The sequence below is a fragment of the Cygnus atratus genome, chromosome 1, assembly GCF_013377495.2.
Source record: "Cygnus atratus isolate AKBS03 ecotype Queensland, Australia chromosome 1, CAtr_DNAZoo_HiC_assembly, whole genome shotgun sequence".
NCBI lineage: Eukaryota > Metazoa > Chordata > Aves > Anseriformes > Anatidae > Cygnus > Cygnus atratus.
In genome coordinates this window covers 6,558,802-6,579,993 of record NC_066362.1, presented here as the reverse complement: position 1 = coordinate 6,579,993, position 21,192 = coordinate 6,558,802, and the positions used below count along the sequence as shown (strand labels likewise).

General features: G+C 41.9%; 1 protein-coding gene across 2 annotated transcripts; it reads right to left on the bottom strand.

Moving 5' to 3' along the window:
- Positions 1-2,255: 2,255 nt before the first annotated feature.
- Positions 2,256-20,757, bottom strand: DHTKD1 (dehydrogenase E1 and transketolase domain containing 1). Of its 2 annotated transcripts, none has more exons than XM_035549508.2 (17): positions 20,582-20,757; positions 18,533-18,688; positions 17,569-17,780; positions 15,577-15,771; positions 14,985-15,254; positions 13,930-14,101; positions 12,168-12,366; positions 10,984-11,296; positions 9,882-9,966; positions 9,102-9,241; positions 8,505-8,655; positions 7,177-7,283; positions 5,949-6,113; positions 5,511-5,593; positions 4,523-4,692; positions 3,924-4,009; positions 2,256-3,443 (listed from the first exon to the last, which is right to left on the bottom strand). In XM_035549508.2, exons 1-17 carry the CDS (start codon positions 20,745-20,747, stop codon positions 3,342-3,344), a joined length of 2,772 nt encoding a protein of 923 aa, XP_035405401.1. In that variant the 5' UTR covers positions 20,748-20,757; the 3' UTR covers positions 2,256-3,341. The 2 variants fall into 2 exon arrangements, with proteins under 2 accessions (XP_035405401.1, XP_035405402.1); XM_035549509.2 differs by having other exon boundaries at positions 2,773-3,443; positions 17,569-17,693; positions 20,582-20,751.
- Positions 20,758-21,192: the final 435 nt, after the last annotated feature.

Below are 21,192 nucleotides of genomic sequence, written 5' to 3'. Positions count from 1 at the left end.
TTGACCCCAACATCTGAGAATATCTGGAGTGGGAATAGGTATCACAGAAACCTGTATCAGACCTTCTAAAGGGCTTTCAGTCATAATAGGTGATGGTCTATAAAATGATGTTTATTAGAATTTATTGCAGGATTTGTGTGTGATTTAAAACAGTATTTGTTCTTCACAATTAACTCACCCTACACATGGGTTTGTGTTCTTCCTCAGGGCATGGCTGGTGTTTCGGGCCACGTCCTGTGTGGAGAATGAAGGCTCCTTCCCCAGCCTTGAATCCATAGCTTGGATCCCCCAGGAAGAAACCCCCTTAACCAAGACCTTGCTACACTATCTTTAAGGAATTTTGTTCGATAATCACCCTCAACTAAAATCATTTACTAAGGCTTTTTCATCCTGTTTGCACAGTCATATTACTGAGTTACCCTGTGACAACTACTTTTTTTCTGTAGGTTCCTGAATAGTCCAATAAGTGCCCATCATTAATTGGCCTTGTGTCTTACTTGTAGATGCCAGGGTTAATAGCTGTTAATAGTTTCTTGCAGTTAACCTGTGTTCAGATTCTTAGCCACACTGAAACATTCCTTAAATTACAGGTCCTCCCAGCTTCCTCACTCACAGCAAGCCTCTGTACCTGTAAGTCACTGGCCCCCGTTTTGATGATTGATAAAAGATCCAGGAGGTTTCCTCAATCTGTACTAACAGATACACCACTGCAGGTGTGCTGAAGGAATATTACGGCATCATCGACAATGGGTTCCCAGTGACTGAAGTTTAAAAAAAAAAAAATACAAATTTGCTTTCTTTGCTCATTCCGAATAAATACTTCTGGGGTGTTCAAAATTGTAAGCCTTCAAATTTCAGACTGTATTTATTTAAAATCTAAAATAACATCACTTACTAAAATATTTATTGTAATGTATTTATTTTCTTGATGTTTTTTCATCTTTAACTGAGTTACCGCTGTCTTTAATGAACTGCTCAACCTAACATCTCTTGCCTTCGATGTCTTTTTAGTCTTGCAATTCCACCTGACAATCCTGAGCATGCATCCTTGACTTCTACATTTCATCCCGCACACCACAATGCACAAGTGCTGTAACACTTCAGATGTTGGGGTTTAAAGGTTGGACCAGATGATCTTAGAGGTCTTTTCCAACCTAAATGATTCTATGATTCTATGAATAGAGAGAGATTACAGCAAGAGTCCCACCAAACTACCTATTCTTCAAGTGGGAACCAAATCCTGACCATTTTCCCCCTGAAGAAGAGGGTGCTACGTGCAAACGTTTGTTTTTTCCTATGGTATATTTAAATAAAAGTTGAGCTACAATTTCATATACACTTAACAGCATACAAAAAATGGCAAGCTGTTGACTGCTGCTCATGAGAAAAGCTATGCTTCTAGGAAACTTACTACCAAGGATAAGAACATGTTTTAGAAAAAGGGGAAAAAAGGCAACCATACTCAGGCACAGTTTCCAAGCCCACACACAAAAGGAGTCTGAAAAGAGTGGGAATTAGATGCAAAGACTATGGGTTTTTTTCTTCATTGAATGGCAGGGATCCAGAGAGCTTCAATGCGTAGTTTTTCTGTTGCAGCATTTCATAAATTAAAGTGAAATCCTGCCTTAGAAGTTATGGACATTATTTGTAAAGCACATTCAGGATGGTAAGTCATCTAAATGTTAAACTATTGGTCTACCCCCAGCAAAGGTTATTTTATTCCTTCATAGGGAAGGCTTCAAATCAGCAAATAGGAGACCATGATTTTAATACCTGATCGTAGTCTGATTCTCTATTTCAGTTTCCTGAAGATTTTCATTAAAAAAATAAAAAGGTAACAAATAGATCGGAAGGTAATAAAACATAATACTTTTTAAAATACACAAATTTGGGAACCAATCAATGTTCTCACAAAATTTTGAAATGTGCCACAGCATTAAAAAGAGAAAGCTTTTGCCTGCTGTCTGCATTTTGGGAACTTCTTCGCGTGGCTTGAACATCAGTATCTGTTTGAACTCCCTCAGAAAATCTGGTTAACTAACCTCCTGTTGTCATTTGCTGCTATTCATGTCACTGATTTCTTCTTTAACCTGTTTTCTTCTATAACCTGTTTTGATACCCCAGCTTTTCACTGCAAAGGAAAGCTGTTGCTCAGGAGCCTCACAACATGCCTCCACATGGGAAGTTTGCCCAAAATAAAAACAAAACCAAAATAAGCCATGAGATATTTTTGTTACAGATTTTTTTTTTTTTTTGAGAAGCCCCTTTGACCTCCAAATTCTGCCACCCCCCACCCTTCAAGCTTATGGTGTATTCAGGCCTCACTATCACAGCTTTCAGCAAGGGTCACTCAAACTCTTTACAACCTGCTTTATTTCACTTTTCTGTCTTGCTTGCCACAGTTTTGGACTCTTTTTGTTGCTCTTGGTCACACCTTCAGCTTTCTTACAGCATAAGCAAAATTTTGTATAGGAACTAGGAACCAGAGAAGAAGATACTGAATAGAGGCAAGCCCTCAAAAACAACAACAAATAGACAGTGGACACTAAGAAGGATTTTCAGGGAAGGGGGAAGCATCACTTTTCAGGGTAGCCTCGGGTACCAAACTGGTAGCCAAACTGGCTCGGCTTCTACAAAATGGGGTTCTAAAATACAGCACGAGCCTCACTGCAGCACACCTCCCACCCTACAAGCTCGATGTGAAAGCACTGCTTCTCCTCGTGAGAGAAACCGGTGCCCGAAGCCTTCAGGGGCCATCCTGCTAGGTCCCCCCAGGAATCCTTCTTTAACAACCCTTATCCCTTCAAGCTATGCACATTAGAAGAGTACCAACAATTGCACAGATTTAATTGCAAGTCTATAGGAAAAGAAATGAGAAAATCCACAACGCTCTGCTATAGAAATGGCTCATTCCCAGGCACCGGGAAGCATTTATTCAACCAAACAGCACTAACACTTCTGTGGAAATGAGAAACTGTTTCCACACATACACTATCCCAGGGAACTGACAAATGCAGATAAGCGATCGGATACAAGGTATTTCATACCCACCTTGCTGATCCTCCCCCTGGACTGCATTTTTTTTTAAACTTTTAAAAGATCTCTGGTAGAAAATGCTACAAAAGAACAACAAAAAAAAAAACTATCTAGAGTAACAGGCATCAGCTTTCATCCTTAGGTATGTCCCCATATGAAAAAATTGCTTCATCAATATAGAACTTGTTCCATTCTTTTTCCCATTTTGGAAAATTAAGAGTCCTAAGGATCTGGCTTTTGTTCTTCTTCACAGGAGGAAGGCAACAAACATGACTGACTACACGAGTAGGCTGTCCGCTGAAAATTTAGATGAACGTCTTGGTAAGAATGTCTTCCTGCTGCTGCTGGTGGAGGGTTCCAATGCCAACTGCTGGGGCTGGTAAAGGAGGTCTACTCACAAGAGCGAGCTGAAATTAGAGTCAGGAGGAAAAGATTAACGAAGCACAAACATAGCACCGCATCTTGAGGTTCTCTGATGCCACAGTGATACCTATTGTCAGATACCGGGCAGTTCCAGCTGGAGGTGCTGCAGGAAGTTATCCTCCCTCTCCCTGCGACTACAGTTCCAAGACCATTATTAGTGTTCAATCTGCCACCGCAAACAGCAGCTTCAGATTCTCCTCCTGCTCGCTGTGGCACCTTAATCCCTACCTGGGATCTTTCATCACCCTGTCTACTTAGACTAAACACCTGGTAAAAGAAAGCTCCAGGCCTGCTCACTGATAGTAAATGGTGCTATAAAAAGCATAAGTGGCTAAAATTTGAACACACTCAGTTTAGGCACTAGGTTACGATTCATGCACTAGGTTTAAGCATCACAGAATTTTGCAGTCAAGAATAACTTCCAAGTTCATTTTAAAGACCAGAGCACCATGGGGACATCTTACCTTAACCCCCAGCTGCTTTTCAAACCGTGGTGACACAAAGGACCATGGACCCATGTTCTGTGGTTCTTCCTGACTCCAGATGAAGACTAAAGGAAGGAAAATGGTACATTACAAGCGCACATATTTATCTTTTCAGTAGCTCAAGAAAACTGTTTTTCTGTTGTAGCACCTCTGCCTTTTTTGTCTTGGTACTGTCTTTGAAATGAAGTCTTGTGAGACTGAATTCACTGCAAGTCATAGCTTGCTGCAGTCAAACCCGAAGTATGTCCACCATTAGGGCATGTTGTGGGTATACTCTTCTACTTCACCATCATTTTCAAAAAATACTTAAAGGACTGGATAGAAAAGATCAGTGCAAAAATGCCCCAAATGGTTCACTGATCTTCAGTAGTGCTTTAGAGAAGCTAACAATAGCAGAGACAAACTCTTTTAGGACACGTGGCGAACACCTGTATTATCCCACTCCAGAAACACCAGATATATGGGGAGAAGAGCAAAGAGGAAAACACCACTACAGCTCTTCATCCTAAAAAGCAAGCAACAGATTTAGCTTAGAATTTCAAAGCGGCCAGAAAGAAAAAGGTAAAAATTTTGCTTACCTTTGGCACGGCTGTATTTGTTCAACTCTTGCCGTAGAGCTTCCAGGGGGAAAGGACACAGTTCTTCAAGTCTCAAAATAGCTATGTTGTGCTGCTTCTCTCCTAGTGTCTCCCTTTGCTTCACCAAAGCATAGTAATGTTTACCGGAACAGAGCACCACTTGGGTGACACTTAAAAAAAAAAAAAAAAAAGTTTCCAAGTTTAGTATTGCACAGAAACTCTATGCAGAACAGTTTCACACCTTTAATAAAAGCAACCAGCCAAACTTTAAAGACAATTTTACAAAGCTAAACTGCTACCCTAGACCATCTTTTCTTTGTCTTCCATCCCACTCCCGCCCAACAGCTGACAAACTAACCTGTGGGAACAGCAGGCCAGGGCCCAAATGTCCTGTTTCTTCAGGTGTAACTTAGCCTTTTAACTATCTAAAAATTAAACTCTTGGTCAAAGCTAGTCATCTGTGCTCTCTCTGTAGAGAATAAACCAGAGAGGGAGAGAAGTACCTCCAGAGGACAATTCTCTCCCATGCCTAAGAGGAACTGTTTTGTTGTCTTAATTGTCTGAGCTTAACAGATGAAGGCAAGGAGAGAAACCTCACCATTTGTGCCCCACCGTCCCACTTAAAAAAACAAAAATGCTAAGATACTTTCAGCCTTGTGATTACACTGCTAGGACAGGGAACAGATAAGAACATTAGGAGGGAAAAATATAAACTGCCTTTTGTGAACAGGATTCTCCAAATTCATATCTGAAGGGAGGAAGATAATGCACACACAAAGATTTGTTATTGCCCTAACTTCACTTCATCAGCTCAAGTGTCCCGACAGCAGGACAAAAATTCTTCATCTCTTCATGTAGCAGCTGCTCCCAGTGGCTGTTAGTGGCTAAAAAAGTCACATCTTTCACATCACCTCAGACTTGAGCTACTAGGTAGAAGAAAGGGACAGGACTTCCTTTCTGAGCTTCTCCTGTAAGAAAATAGAGCTACCTTTTAGGATCTACTGCGGAGTCACCAATGACAGGTTTGAATGTTGTCCTTGGAGCCATTTCTTCAAAACTTGACACAGCAGCCTAAATGGGGGAGAGTTAGAAGTTACCAAATCTCGGTGCCTTTTCTCTCAGGCCCTGTCTGAGACAGGGTTTTGGTAAGCACAAAAGATACATTTCCTCTCCTCTCCCAGTCCCACTCCCATAGATGAAAGACAGAACGATAAGATTCTGAAGAATACCACTGGACCCAGAATCACTCTTACTTCAGGCTCACCTCCACTCAGCTTTAATCCTCAACCTACCCTGCCCCAAACAGGCAAAACCCCACTGATTTCACCCCAAAACTGAGAGACAAGAACACAGAGGAAAAGCAAATAGAAAGGGGAAGAGAACACAGAAGAGGAGGAAAAAAGAAAAAGGAAGTTTTCCGGCTTACAGGGAGCCTGAGTAGCACTTTTGGAGAGGCAACAATGAGAGGTTTCCTGAAGTTTCGGACCATTTGCCGCCGGAGTAAATGGAAATACTGTGCTGGGGTGGTGGGATGCACAATCGACATGTTCACCTGGTCCCCATCAACTCCTTCTTCTGAGCTGTCACACATCTATGGGGAACAGAGCAATAACTTGTCAACAAGGAATTAGTGAGCCAAATATACAGGAGTTTAAGCCATAAGGCGTGGTTACTGGTATAACAGAAGGAGAAAAAATACCCCAGTTCAAATGCTGATTGCAAGGGAAGAGCAACTTCAGAGAAATGGCTTTACCGTTTACCTGGTAAGACTTTATCTGAATGCCTCCTTCAACTGCATCATAACCAAGGCAAGCCAGTTCTTCTAACAGTGGACAGTCATGACAACTTCAACAGAATGGCAGAACCACCAAAGATGCCCAAACCCCTCCCTGCACCATTACTCAGTCAAAAAGGCTTTCATTTACTTACTACAGTCACAATGGCACAACAACGGATTATTTTGGGGGGAAAAATGTGCCACAATTTTACTTACTGCTATTTAATAGCGCCCAGTGTTCTGCTTGCACGGTCTGTGCACAGTGGGAACACTGTGAGTGGCTCGCACAGGAGGGTGGCTGCCCATTTACAATGCCAACCTCACACTGCTTTCTCTAAGAAGTGCCCATTAAAGGTCTGCTATTTGCAATACCGCAATTCTGTCTTGCTCCTGGACTCATTCTGTGGTACAGGACATTGCTGAAGAGTGGCAATCAGAAAAGAGACAGCAGGCAGTACTGAAGCACATCCCACCAGGGATGTTTGCAGAGGACACAGGGCCTTTGCAATCACTGTGCAAATCTCATTACAAAATTTCATGTTACCACACACACAGTTGGGCAGGTGACAGAGATCTCACAGGAACAACAAGCATTTATTACAAAGTTCAACCAGAGTCTTGCACCAGAGCTGCTGTGGCAGCATTTAAACCAAAGCTGCTTCCTCACCACTTCCAGACCTGCACCTCCTCTTCAGAGTCCCCTTCCTCCCTCCACGTCCAGCTCAGCCCAATCCTACGGTGAGATCCTGGTAAGCTTCTTAAGTCACTAGCAGTTGCAAAATACCACATTCCTGATGCACCAGAACTCCCAGAGCACTGCTTGCCAGTGCTGTGATGGGGAATATGTGAGTGTGAGAAGGGAGGTGGGGAGGGGTACCTGCAGGAAACGTTCCATCCGGCAGGACGAATGCTCAGGGCCTGCACCGTCGTAGCCATGGGGAAGAAGAATTACTATCCCACTCTGCAGGAGCCATTTGGCCTCACCTAAAACACACAATGAGAAAGAAAGAAAAATGATTTCAACAGAACACAAAGCCCCCAAACAGTCATTACTTTGCCCGAACTACTTCGGAAGATAGAGTATAGCTGATTTCCACATCATTAAGTACAACCCTGAAACATGCTGTTGTATTTAGCCAGGAGATTCACAACTGTGAAACAGCACGCAGAAGATGATCTGAAGTTTCTGAAATTGTCACGTAACTTGGGGCTTTCAGGGCTCTTAAGGCTTCATGTTGAGCAGTGAAAGTTTTAGAACTTACTCGGAAACATCACCACATTATGAAAAAAACTCTTAATACGGAGGACAATGCCATTAACAGGCGTCCACAATGGTAACTCTCCTCAATAAGACAACTCCTAACCGTAATTCATTGCGTGTTTTCTGTATGCCTTGTCATTTAGTCCTGTGCAGGTGTGAAGCAGGCAGCAGCCTGTCAGCCAGTCGTGCCTAACGCAGCAATGCCAGCCAGAGGTGAGCTCCCCTGGGCTCTGCCAAAGCCCCTGCACTATTTAAGAGATTACAGTCAAATCCAGGAGGCAACTCATGAGGATGGGTGGGGTAAGAGGGCCTCTGGCAATTACCATCTATGATTACAGAGTGAACGTAGAGGCCTAACTGAGGCTAGACACCAACACTCTGCACCCTTACACTCAAGGAATCCCCCTCTAGAAATCCATCTTAGCATTTCCTCAGCCTGTTCCAGCCCTGAAAGGTCTTTTTGCAACATCTGAGCATTCGGAAAACATGCTAGATTCAAACCGAGAGGTTAGTTTTAACAGGTGTTGTTTTGTGTTTTTTTTCCTGTTTCTTTTTAAATAATCACTATTTTCCTTCTATATTGCTTCAGGAACTTTACAGATACCTCATGAATGAACGGTACATCATAAGAAGCTATTAAATATATATATACACACTAAAATAAATAGAGGGAGAGGAGAAGAAAGGCCGTTAACATAATCAACTGTGCTTTCACAATAACTGTTTTCTGTCAAGGATGAGGTCTCTTTCATTTTAGACGGACTGTCTTCAGAGAAAATCTGCAGAGAAGTTGGGATCAAATAGGCAAGCTCACAAGACTTCTTGAGAAAAATTCTTTTTCTCAACACATTGCCCTTTTACTTTAAAGCTAAAGGATTTTCTAAAACTATACTGACTACAAATGATTTATTGTAAATATATTAATTAGCTCCTTGTACACTCACCTCCAGAGATGAAAGTGTCAAATATTATCTGGGCTCCATTAAAGAAGTCTCCAAATTGAGCTTCCCAAATTGGCAGTAACTTAGGGCTCTCAATACTCATTCCATATTCAAAACCAAGCACAGCTTCTTCAGACAAGGGACTGTTACTCACCTAGCAGAAAGGAAATTGTTGGGAGGGGCAGGTGAGAGAGATGACAACCCAGGGTTAAGAACCTTTGGAACCAGGCACATCAGTGCTAGGCACACTGAGGACATGCACTCCTAAACGCAATTCACCGTCACCTCTCTTTTGCTTTTGAAGGAAGGCACTGAGGGAAGAAAAATAATAGGTGATCTCTCAAGGAAAGGCAGAACCCTTTGTTAAAGAGGGTAACTAACCATGCACTACAACTATCAACTTGCTACAGGAAAGCACAAATCACTCATCTGCCTTTAGCTAGGCTCTCCTTAACCCACAATCAGGTGGGTTTTATGCCTCCGTATCCGGGCTTTGCCAGAACATGCAGGCTACATACAAACGCCTCAGTAGTTTTAAAATATGCACTCTTTCAGCACAACTTGAAGAAGATCGTCTTGTGGACCGACCGCAGAACCTACCTCTAGGAAACCCTTCTGGTCTGGCGACATGTGATTCAGAGGAATGAAGGTATCATCTGTTTCTTGGCAAACTAACATCGCGTGTCGCTGGCTAAAGGTTCCTCTGCCGACGTCCTGTCCACTTAGTCTGACGTTAAACCCTTGCCAAGCAATAAGCAAAACACTGGATTAATATATGATACAATAAGAAAACATGCAGGACAGAAACTTCCCACTTGTAAAATATCACTTGTCTTGTTAAGTCTGGATTTCCCCTCATCAGCAATATCAAATCTTAACCAGCAGCAGCTCCATCTCACAGAGATGCTCACACGTCTCCTTTCTCCTCTCCGCAGCCAAAATTTATTTTGGGTTAAGCGTTTGTAACTTAACAGTTTGCTGAAGCAAACTGCAAAATATGTGCATCCTGTACCCCATGTAAACTGAAATATGAATTCAGGCTAGAGAAGAAGGAAATTAAATCATAGCATGAAACACTATAAAAGTGTGGGAGGCCCAACTGATGTCGCGTGCGTTGCTCACATGCACAGCACTGAGCACCAGCTTTTCCAGGGGATGGGAGAGCAACGATTCTTTGAAGAAATTTAGTAGGCAATCTACAAATATTAGTGACATACAGGACTCACACTTACGTTCTCTTGCTACCATGCAAATGCAAATTGTCCAATTTACGCAGCATATCAATCTTCGGACTTAGAAACATCTAAAAAGTTTAACATTATACTTTACAGACACCAAAGCAAAAAATATTTCATTGTTTGCTGTCTAGTTACCTCTTACCTTGGCACAGCAAGGAACCAAATGCTAAAGTTTCAGCTGTTGCCCAGTCCAACTTTTTTCCTTCCTCCATTTTTTGAACTCTTGACTAAAACAAGTAAACAAGAAGGAAAGGTTACTATTTTGCCTTTTTTTATCTTTATGCATTGTTGTGGCACAGATCAGTATGAAAAGTTAGGAAAAAAAAAAAGCTGTAGAGAGAAACACTATTTTTCCAGCAGCCAATTTTGGTTGGTTTGATTTGGAGTACATCCTGAAGAAGGCTGCCCTGCAGACCACAAAACCATGTACAACCCATGTGTTCGCTAACCAGTCAACAAATTCTGGATTAAGAGATTAGATCTTAGTCTTGAAATATTAATAGTCTTAGCACAGCAGAGAGCGTGCTCTTGACTGACTTTTGGTGTAGTACTGAAAGACACCAGGTGTAAGTATTTCAGTCCCCAAAATTCTCTATCTGCAGAACTGCAGATGAATGATAACGCCCAGACTTCCCACTGGGGCTGGGAAGGCAAGAACATCAGCCTTCTGAAATATTCAGCTTGTGGCTTCTCTACAGCTGTCGACCAGACACCAGCCCACGGTCATCATTCATCAAAGTGAAACACTCACAAACCCAAACCAATCCAGTCATTGCACAGAATCTTACGACTCATCAAACACAGTGACTTTCAAACTTGGCCACATGTGTACACGTATGTTTATATATAAATAAACACACACATTACTGGCTTTACACACTGCGTACACTGTTACCACTTTCCTGATTCATTCTCTTTCAAAGTACTCATAATCCTGAAGTTTAGACGATAGTCGTCGTAAGAACAACAAGCTGTATTTTTTTACATGTTTTTTCTTCATTGTATCAAAATATTGTTGAAATCACAAATTAAATATATGGTCAGATATGAGGGAGAACGTAATTTTCTTCAAACCTAGAAGAAAAATGGCATAATCATAGCCTCGAAAAAGAAAACAAGTTGTTCTTCCTAGAGAAGACTGGGCTATTCTTTAACTGGCAGCCTTGCTGTTTTTTCGAGTTTTTCCCTGTAACAGGTCATACCTTTAAGCAAAGGGACTAGAAGCATCCTTACACTCTACTGACCTGTGCATAAGTCTTCAGGAGATGGCTGTGCATCTGGAGTTCTTCCGGCACCTCTACAGACTTGATTCCAATAAACTGCAGAAGTGGTATAGGCATACCTGTGTCCCAGGTGGTGATTTTAGCAGAAGGCTCAACCAAACCTTTCCAGTGAGCCTGCAGGTTGGTAGGAGGTGGACTGTACAAAGTCATGTTGGCAAGATGATCGCTCAGTTTAGTGTAGTAGGTCGTCTTTATCTCAGATACTTCAACGTCAGTCATGAGCCCAGCAGCTACTAGGTGCTCTGCATACGTGTCTGGGATACTCTTACGGGATCTGTGGGCGAGGGAATCAAACCCCAGAGACATTAAGCCTGAAAAGTGTCACTACAGAACAGGGAAATACCACCCTACTACTGTCAGGTACCAAGGAAAACGAAAATAAATCATCACCTAGTGTATTATACTCATTTGGGTCAAGTTTTATTTCCTGGCATTTCCAGAAAGATAACAATTCTCTTGGATTCATACTTTACAGTCCTTTCTTTAATGAAGTGCCTACAGTTGGCAGCTGCAGGTAAAATTAAGTCCAAAAAAAAATCTCTCATTCAGACTGGCTCCGTGCTATTATATATTGTTCTTTAAGGCAAACTGACAGTGGAATTTCACGATTAGCTGAGAACCAAGGCACCTGATTCCATAAATGCTCCACATAAAATACCAGAATTCATTGGCCAGTATTTTTCTTTGGGGATCAAGATGGAATCTGACTATATTTAAATGCTTGTAAAGACGAGGCTCCATCGGAACCAGCTGGACCAGGCAAGGACACAACACACGTTGCACAGGCTTCCACCACATTCTCCCACATAATCTACCCTTCTCTCTGGCACACGGCAGGCAACTTTGCCTTCCAATGATCAGCAACCGCGAATCTGAAATTCAAGGGCTATATGCAAGATTGTTCTCCAAGAGGCATCAAACTGCATATTTGAGACTCAAGACCAGTGGTTATCTTTATTCATGTGCCATTATCAGACACGGGCCTTAGTCAGGGGCTGCCAACAGTGTAGCTACACTTATCTTAAGACTTGTCAGTATGGCAAAAGATCTTCATTAGACAAAGACTATTGCAGTAGTGAACAATACTGAGCTGATGTAGAAGAAAGCACATTTGGGGTTCCCCCATCAGGTGGTGGTACCCTTACCTGATGATTTTGTACATGCTGGGGTTGGTGAAGAACGGCTCATCAAGTTCATTGTGGCCCCACTGCCTGTAGCACAGCAAGTCCACTATCACATCCCTGCGGAACTGGCGCTGGTACTCGACTGCCAGCCGTGTGGCACGGACAACTTCTTCAGGATCATCCCCGTTTACGTGGATAACTGCACATCCAACGATTTTACCTGCCCAGGGACGCAAAGCGTAGTAACAGCAGTCACACCCAACCCCTTCCAAAGTAATGGAAACAGACATCATCAGCAGAAACCTACAAGCTGATAGTTTGTGTAGTGTACTTAACAAAAAGAAACCTACAAGAGATGCTTTTTGTGATGACAGCTGGGATAAGGAGTCTTCCCTGAAAGAAAGTGCAACTGGCTCAACCTGTTGTATTTGTCGCAGCTTGAACACAACTTCTTTACCAGCACTACATTCACGTAAGATTTTCTACACAGTTCCTAATTCTTAATCTGAATGGAAGCATTCAGGAAATGGAAAAGAACTACTTGACTGCATCTTTCAAACAAAGTTTTGTTTCCTTGTTATCCTAAGCTATGAACTACTACTACGAACTCATACAGGTGAGACAAAATCTTTTTGCTTGTTACTGGTCACTCAAACCATTGCTACTCCAGGCACAAAGAAAACTCTCATTAAAGGGAACTCCGCAGAATTCACACACCTTAACACCCTTTCCTGTATGACATTTTGGATGCGAATATCCTCAGCAATGCTCCTCTTGTATTTTCTCTGCCCAAATTCAAGTAAATTAAGATGCTTCAGTCAATCCGCCGCTTCTGACCGATATTATATTTCCTCCCTAACAAAATCCTGAAGCCCAAATGGGTAAAACAGCCTTCAATAGCCAGGTAAGAAGAAAGAAAAACTAAGGATGGAGGGAAAAAAAAAAAAAAAAAAAAAAAAGAACTCTGCACAAAATCAGCCCACAGAAAAAGTCGTAATAACATATGTTATATACCTTAACAGATTTATTGAAATCTGCCTGTTCAGTTCGATGAAGCCATAAGAAAAACAGGTGATGTTAAACCTTATATACATACACTAGGATATTTTCAATTCTAAGAGACTTACACAAAGGAAATAACTACTATGTCTGTGGTTTTGCTGATTGCAATATCTGTTTATCACTAAGAAAGATCAGTCCAAAGCAAAAGGCTTTCTAAGATTAAGCTCAGAAGTGGCATGAGCCTCATCTTTCAATTAAAAGCTCAACAACTTCACCTGACAACAAACAAACCAGGAAAATGAAGGAGTAGCTGACTAATATAAGTCTTGCTCGGAAAAAAACATTGGAATGGTTTTCATTATATTCAAAAGATATTGAAAATGTATCTATTATACATTCCACCACAATACACTTTTAAAAGCTGTCAACAAAATGGCAGAAATGAAATGAATTATGAAGACTTCACCTAAGTTTTGAAATTATTTTATAACATCCTGTAAAAGCGTGACAGGATTTTCCCTTGATAATTAGTCTTTGCCCTTGAGTAGATGGGGGAGGGCACATTTTTAGCACTTGAATTTTTGCTAGTAGGAGGCAATAATCAATAATAATTGGAATTTATACTCTATTATCAAAAGGGACATAGATTAGTGTAATTCCCTGGGGTTGATAGCACTTGCTATGAAAAGCCCATTGCAATAGCATGCCATGGGAACACACTGGTGTTAAAAAGCCTTCCTCACACAACAGGCAATTTTCTTTCTGATTCAACTACACATACCAATATCACTACAGTAGAGTGACGATCTTCCCCGCTCTGGAGGAGTGGTATAGCCCAGCTGGTTATTAACGATCAGATGGATGCTCCCCCCAACTCTGAAATGTGGTAGATTAGAGAGGGTCAGCGTTTCAGGAACAATCCCTTGCCCAGAGAAAGCAGCATCACCATGAACCTGCGTTAGGGAAGAAGATGGAAAAGTCTCGTTAGAGAACACGGGAGGAATAGAAAAATCAACACAGTAACTCATTACACAAGACCTATCAAACTGAGTAGATAGAACAGACAGTCTTAGTTGGGTCCAGTTCTTAACCCCTTCCAGACTGTTTTCATCACTGGTACGTGACTGCCGACTTGGAACAGACCCCTAATTTCTTAACTTGGCCCCCCAGTGTCTGAGTGACTGCAAGTACCCCAGCTCCAGCAAAGCTGCAGCAGCAAGCAGCAAGTCACTCACCACTGAACAAAAGCAAGCCAGGCACCACAGGATTTGCTACTCTCTTTGCTAAATAGTGGTGAGCCATGACTTACACCTACTCCTGCCTTAATGAACAGAGACAAGAGCAGACACTTTAGGAAAAGAAACTGGAAAAAAAGAGTAAGAACCAATTCCAGTAGGCACAAAATGACTTACTTCAATAGCACCATGATAAAACAACAAAATTCTAAATCTTCCTGTATATTTTTGGATATATTTTTTGTTAATAGCTCTTTTCCAAGCCCATTTAATTTAAAAGAAGGCTAGCAGTGGTAGTTTAAACGGAAAAGTGGTCTGTGAGGAAAGACACTCATGGCTCTCAATGCAGGGTATTAAAATCAAGGAAGGTATTTGAATCAGCTCTTTGGAAATCTAAGAAGTGGAATTGTTTAAGGCCAATATTGTCATGTATGTCACCTAAAAATCTTTCTTTCTCTCCTCTTTCTTCGTAAAGAGGATCCCAGTTCTTCATATTCTACATTAATTCAGTTTTGTTTGATATTTGTATACACACCATTTCTGTTCACATGCTTGTCCAGGAAGCCTTACAAAGGTCAGTTACGAGTTGTGAGCAAAATACCTGCAGGCAAATAACTTTGTCTCCAGGCTGGGCAGAGCTCTCTGGGGAGTAATCTCCGTCAAGAAGAGACTGCTGCCTTCCTCTGGTCTTGCCCACGGCCACCGGATTGATTGCTTCTAAATGTGAGGGGTTAGGGAGCAGGGTGACATGCACAGGTCTGTGTGAACCGAAGTCAAGATCCACAGAAGACGTCAGGTGGGAGAGCACATCCCCAATGGCCGGTGAATTCTCTGGAAACTCACTCAAACCACGCATCTTACGGAACATGAGCTGCATGGAAAAAAAAAACACAACACTTGGTTAAATCCCCTTTCCAATCCACGGACGCAATAAAAGAAAAACATTTCCAGAATCGTATGCTTTCCTACTGCTGAAACAGCACGCTTGCTTAAGATACCAGCACAAAAAAGAACTTTAATATAGCTCTTTTGCCAGTCTCTCAGGGAGATCTGGCAGAGGTACTGACAGGAGCAGAATACCCTCTCTCAAAGGTAACTTTGATTGCTCCAGCATTCACAACAAGACAAATTTTTGGATTATTTATTCACTGCAAATAAACCAGGCACACAGCAACTGCCAATAAATCTCTTACCTCAGGTGGAAGCTGAAGTAAGCCCGTGAGCAGGTTAAGTCTCCCGCGATGGGGCATTCCGAGGATGATGTCTGTCACACCACTGTACGCACACATCTTGAACAGCTCATGGAAGAAACCCATCATACTCTCTGCTCCTTCACCACCGTATCGCTTCACTGTGGCAAACTTCGTGGCTAAGAAGCGATCAAACTCCTGTTAAAAAGAGAAGAACTTCTGTATTATGCTATTCTAAGCAGTATTCTGTTCATGAAATTGAAATATCATTTATTTTTGTACCCGGACAAACCTAAGCATACCCCTTGAAAGTCCCAGCTCATTCTCCACTACCCCAGTCTAAGACCGGAAGCCAGGATGTGTACATGTGCTTTTCTCCTTTTAGGTAGAACAAATGTTGGATTGAGGGCCAAAGTGGCTCTAACACGGAAGGAGGTGGATACAGAACTACATGAGAGCAATTTACCAATTTCTTAACAGTTTACCTGGTTTAGGTGAAAATTAAGGAATGGTAATATAAGTAATTTTATGGTAAAATAACGGTAAAATAAGTAATTTTACAGCAGAAGCTTTAACTATCCTGAGATGTCAAGTGCTAGAGAAGCAGCATTTCACTTTGATTACGTTAGACTCAATCTTTAGTACATAGGTAAAAGAAGTCTTGAAAGAAAGAAAATAAAGGAATCTATATTTACTGTATTTTCCTTTCACTCCTCCCACTTCACGATTCCTAGACAGCTCTCTCTAAGTGACAAAGTTTTGGAAGCAATGGAAGTGTCTGCAGTGTTTTGTGACTGAAGACTGAAAATAAACGAAGACTGTAACTGAGAAGGGAAGACTGAGTCACAGCCAAAGATCCAAGCCAACTCCTGAACACCTTCTAGTTAAACAACATTTGATTCTAAAGAACGTACACAAAAATAATCACACAGAGAAATGTTTTTTCCATCAGTTAAATTCTACACTCTAAGTACATTTCTAGTCATCCTGAAGGTAATATAGGATTCCTCAAGGTCCTGATGTCACTTTTCACCCTCCCATGTCACTAACAAATTCTTTTAATTGCCAAAGAGGCAGGAAAAAATGCAATGTGCCATATACTTCTGTTTTGTCATCGGTTTATATTACTTTTAACACTCCTTCCACTCAGAAAACTGGAAACAGGGACACCTTCACAGATCCTGCTCTTCCACCGTTCCATCCCTCTAGATAACACAGGGAGAGAAGGGGAAAACTGAACTTTTGCACAGTATAGAAATATTTGTCTCTGCACACTTTGCAAGTACATAAATCTTCGGTACAGAATGCATTGGTTGCATGTTCCTCTGCTGAAAAGCAGCAAACTTAGCAGAACTATGGGGCTAAGCCCTCAGTCCAATTCTGTTTTGTTCTCCCAAACCCCTGACAAACATTGTGCTTTAAAGCTAGCAAAACTGATCAGAATGTGGCTGAGCGTGAAAGGAAAACGCACAGCACAAAACATCATAGAGCTGTGCCCAACCTTGTGTTTCCACCAGTAATATGCAATATATGCTGTCAGATCACTAGTTGGAGAGAGTCTCATTTTTTAAGACTGATTATTCACAGGTTTGTAGGGTCATTACTTGCGTCTCCATGTGTCAAAGAATATATATTGTTTGTGAGATATATTCATGTAACGTATGTTTAATTAGTTCTAAGAGCCTTTGGAGTTTGGATCTCACTGGAAACATTTTTCTCCAAATAATTTCCAAATAAATCAATGCAAATCAAAAGGCATTGCTCTATGTTTCAATAATGGCTGCTAAGTAAATTCAGCAATGACCCCCAGTAAAGATTCCTGCATTTGCGTATTGCACTTTTTTGGGCAAAATCTTGTTTTTCTTCCTCTTGGATACTGTCAAACCTTTTAGGGTAGTGATTCTTCTTTTCCTGAGCAGATAATGTCCAGAGCAGCAGGGAATCCAAAATAGACTCTGCAACTCTGTTAGAATCAAATAATAGTTAACAAGGTACCTGGGACTCCAACATCAGTTTGCACAAGTGCTTTTTCTCCTCAGTTGTAAACGCTTCTTGTTTTAACTCTTCAAACCTTTTAGCAAACCATTTTCTCTCCTCCGAGGTCGGAAGCTGGCTTGTTTCTATGGAAATATGACCGCAGTATATATGGTCAAGGTAAGCCAATACATCCTCCAGGGAGGCCTCTTCCTTTCCCATGTTTAGAAGCCCTGGTCAGAAACAAATGTTATTAGTCACTTGTGGGGAGATGGGGGGAAACACTAAGAACTAAGCTGACATCTTGCAATTATATTAAGATTTTGAGAGTACAAATTCATGTCCTGATTTCCTTTCCTTCGTTTAAATTAAAAATTAAAGAAAAAATTTATAAAGCACACTTGAGTGTTATTAACAGGAGGGTCTCATGCTTATTTGCAAGGTGCTCAAAATGTCCTGAATGAGTTCAATGTGGATGACACCGAGTAACTGTTTTTGTGACTGGTATAGCATTCGTTTTGTTGCTCAGAGAGATTAATTCCAATCCTACATGCATCAGAAGTAATAAGTGCCTGTTTTGTAGGTGGTGAAAATATAGCATGGAGAGAGACCTTCATTTTGTCAAGGCCACAGTAAGAGTCAAAGATCCAAGAAAAGACAAATCTTGACTTCTACCCAAGTGCCCTGACAGCTTCACTACAGTGTCAAAAATATGCTAAATCATAGAACGTTACAGAAATTAATGTACACCCTCAGTAGTTTCAAGTACAATTAAAAATTTTCATGGTTACTGAAGATGCTAGGAGGTAGCCATTCATTATACAATGATTTGTGCAAACCTAAGTAGGTTGAAGTTAATAGCCTTTTGTCCAACAATACATTACTGATTGAACTGCTATTCAGTATTTGGCTGGTCTGCAAAGTACGCAGCCTCTCAATAAACCAACCAGGAGAAAAATTTGCTGTCATAAGGCTGCAGACTTACCTGCAGTAATGAGAGGCCCTTGAAGAACTTCTGTCAACTCGCGGATTTCAGGTACCATGTTCATGACAGCTTGGCCAGCACACAGTGGGTTTATTTTGGCTGCTTTGTGGCCATGTTCAGAGTACGCAGTTATTAACCGAGCAAGAGCATGGTCAACTAAACACAAAAAGAAAGCAGAATGGTATAGCACATGCTCACATTTAGTCCATTTACAGTACCAGCACAGGAGCACTCTGTCCATCGATAACCATCGAGGTTTGAGCTTTCAAGATTTTTTCTAAGCAAGTTTTTAACCATATCACCCCACAAGAGCTCCTATCAAACTGCCATATCTGCTTACTTATCAAATTTTCAAGCAAGTTTACATTTCCCTCGTGGCTGCCCTTAAAGTCACGCTCCTGTACACATATGCAAAGCTACTTCAATTTGCTTCAAGTCTCTTTATGGCAATGGGTACATCCAACTCGAGAAAGGTAAGGTACCAGTGTGCAAAGTCTTATTTCCTGAGCTGACTCAATCGTAACACTTGTGCTACCCTGTTCCTTGCTGGGAGGATGGGAAGATAGGGTCTTAATAATAATTCAGTTCCTAAAACTTAAGAAGTCTGCGTCTGCAGGAACCACTAGCCAACGGCATGTGCCCATGCCGAGCCAGACATACTTGACATTCATATTTGCAAACATACTTTTCAAATATATATTCAATAAAATACATTGCAAGCAGAATCTGCTACAAATAAATTAGTTTATACTGGATTATAACTTTTTATAATGTGTTTCTAGCATGGTCTGTTTTCCCTGATAAAGACACAGTGCTGACAGGATTCAGGCGTGAAGTTTTTCATTTTCCAAAACCATGCAATTTCGGAACGGGAGTATTTCACAAAGTTGTTTCTTTGCTGTCTGTATTTCAGCTGCTGGCACTGGTTCAGCCACTCCGCTCCTGTAGTCGGGGCACTCAAACAGGTTGCTCCCTCAACACTTATGGCAAGAAAGACATTTAGATGCAATTTTAAAACGTGGCATAAAAACTTATTAACGCTTTCCTTCCTTAATGAGGAGGCTTAGCATAGGAGGGACAACGCTCCTACGGCAGCTTTCTGCTCAAAATTAATTTTCTGTGCTACAAAAGTGAGCTAAAAGCATCACAGTCACTGCTACAGAAGACAATTACCTGTAGTTAGCTAGTTTAAGCCCAAAAATATATAAATATAAAAGACTTAAGGCACATGGCACTGGTACTTTTATGAGCTGGAAAATCTCTCCGGGAGCACATTTACTCGACTACAGCGGCCCATGCAGCCCAAGCACAATTATTTCTGCCCACGGAGTTTGGTGAGGTATCAGCACACTTCACGTGGCACCGAAGAAAACAACTTTGTGATAAGGGCTCGAGCCGCTCGCAGACAGCTGTCAGCAGGGCAGGTAACTGAACCTCTGCCTCGGGACAAGAAAAAACAGCCCGGAGCCCCCTGAAGCTGTCAGAGAGATGTGTCGGCTCGGCAAGGCCGAGAAGAATGAAATGAAATAAAAAATAATAAAATGAAATAAAATGAAATAAAAGAATAAAATAAAATTAAGTGAAAAATGATTAAATGAAATGAAAAATAATGAAATGAAGTAAAAAATGAAAAAGTGAAAAAAATAAAAAATGAGGTAAAAATTAAACAAAGTGAGGTAAAATGAGATAAAATGGGATAAAAAATAAATAAAGTGAGGTAAAATGAGATAAAATGGGATAAAAATGAAATAAAATGAGGTAAAATGAGATAAAATAAAAATTAAAATAATAAAATGAAACAAAATGACATAAAAACAGTGAAATTAAATGAAATAATGACATGAAACAAAATAAAAAACGAATAAAATGAAATAAAAATAATAAAATGAAATAAAAAACGATGAAACAAATGAAATGAAATAAAAAATAATGAAACAAAGCAAAACAAACCATGCCAAGCCCGCCCCGGCCCCCCCAGCCGCGGTCCCCCTACCCGCCGCCCTCCGCTCAGCCCGGTGCCGCGGGACGGCTGCGGGCTCCCCCCCGGACCTGCTCTGCCGCTCTCCCCGGCACGCCGCGGCTCCGCCGAGCTCTCCCCGGCCGCCTTCCGAGGCCTGTAGCCGTACACGCCGCGCTCCGTTCGGTACCAGCGCCGCAGCCCGGCCCGCCACGGCCAGCCCCACACAACGCTGGCCGCCCGGCCCGCCGCCGCCATGGCCCCCGCCGCCGCCACCGGGCTGCCCGCAGCCAACCGCCCGCCTCGCCGCCGCCAACGCCCCCGGGCCCGGCGGGGAGGAGCCCGGAGCCGCCCGCCCCAAGCCCTGAGGGAGCCCGGGGGCTGGGGGAGAGGCAGGGAGCGGAGGCTGGTGATCTGCAGCCGGCGGAGGGGCCGGTTTTCCGCCCTGTTTCTGCCCTGTGGGTTGGGGGACAGGCACGCTGTGGTCACCACTGACTTCGGTGGCCACAAAGAGGGGCTTGGAGTGGAAGGTATGAGCTCCTCAGCGTGTTGCTGCAAGGTTTTTCAGGCGTGCTTGTGTCACAGAATCATCTAGGTTGGGAGAGACCTCCAATATCACCAAGTCCAACCTCTGACGTGACACTAACAAGTCCTCCACTAAACCATATCACTAAGCTCTACATCTAAACGTTTTTTAAAGACC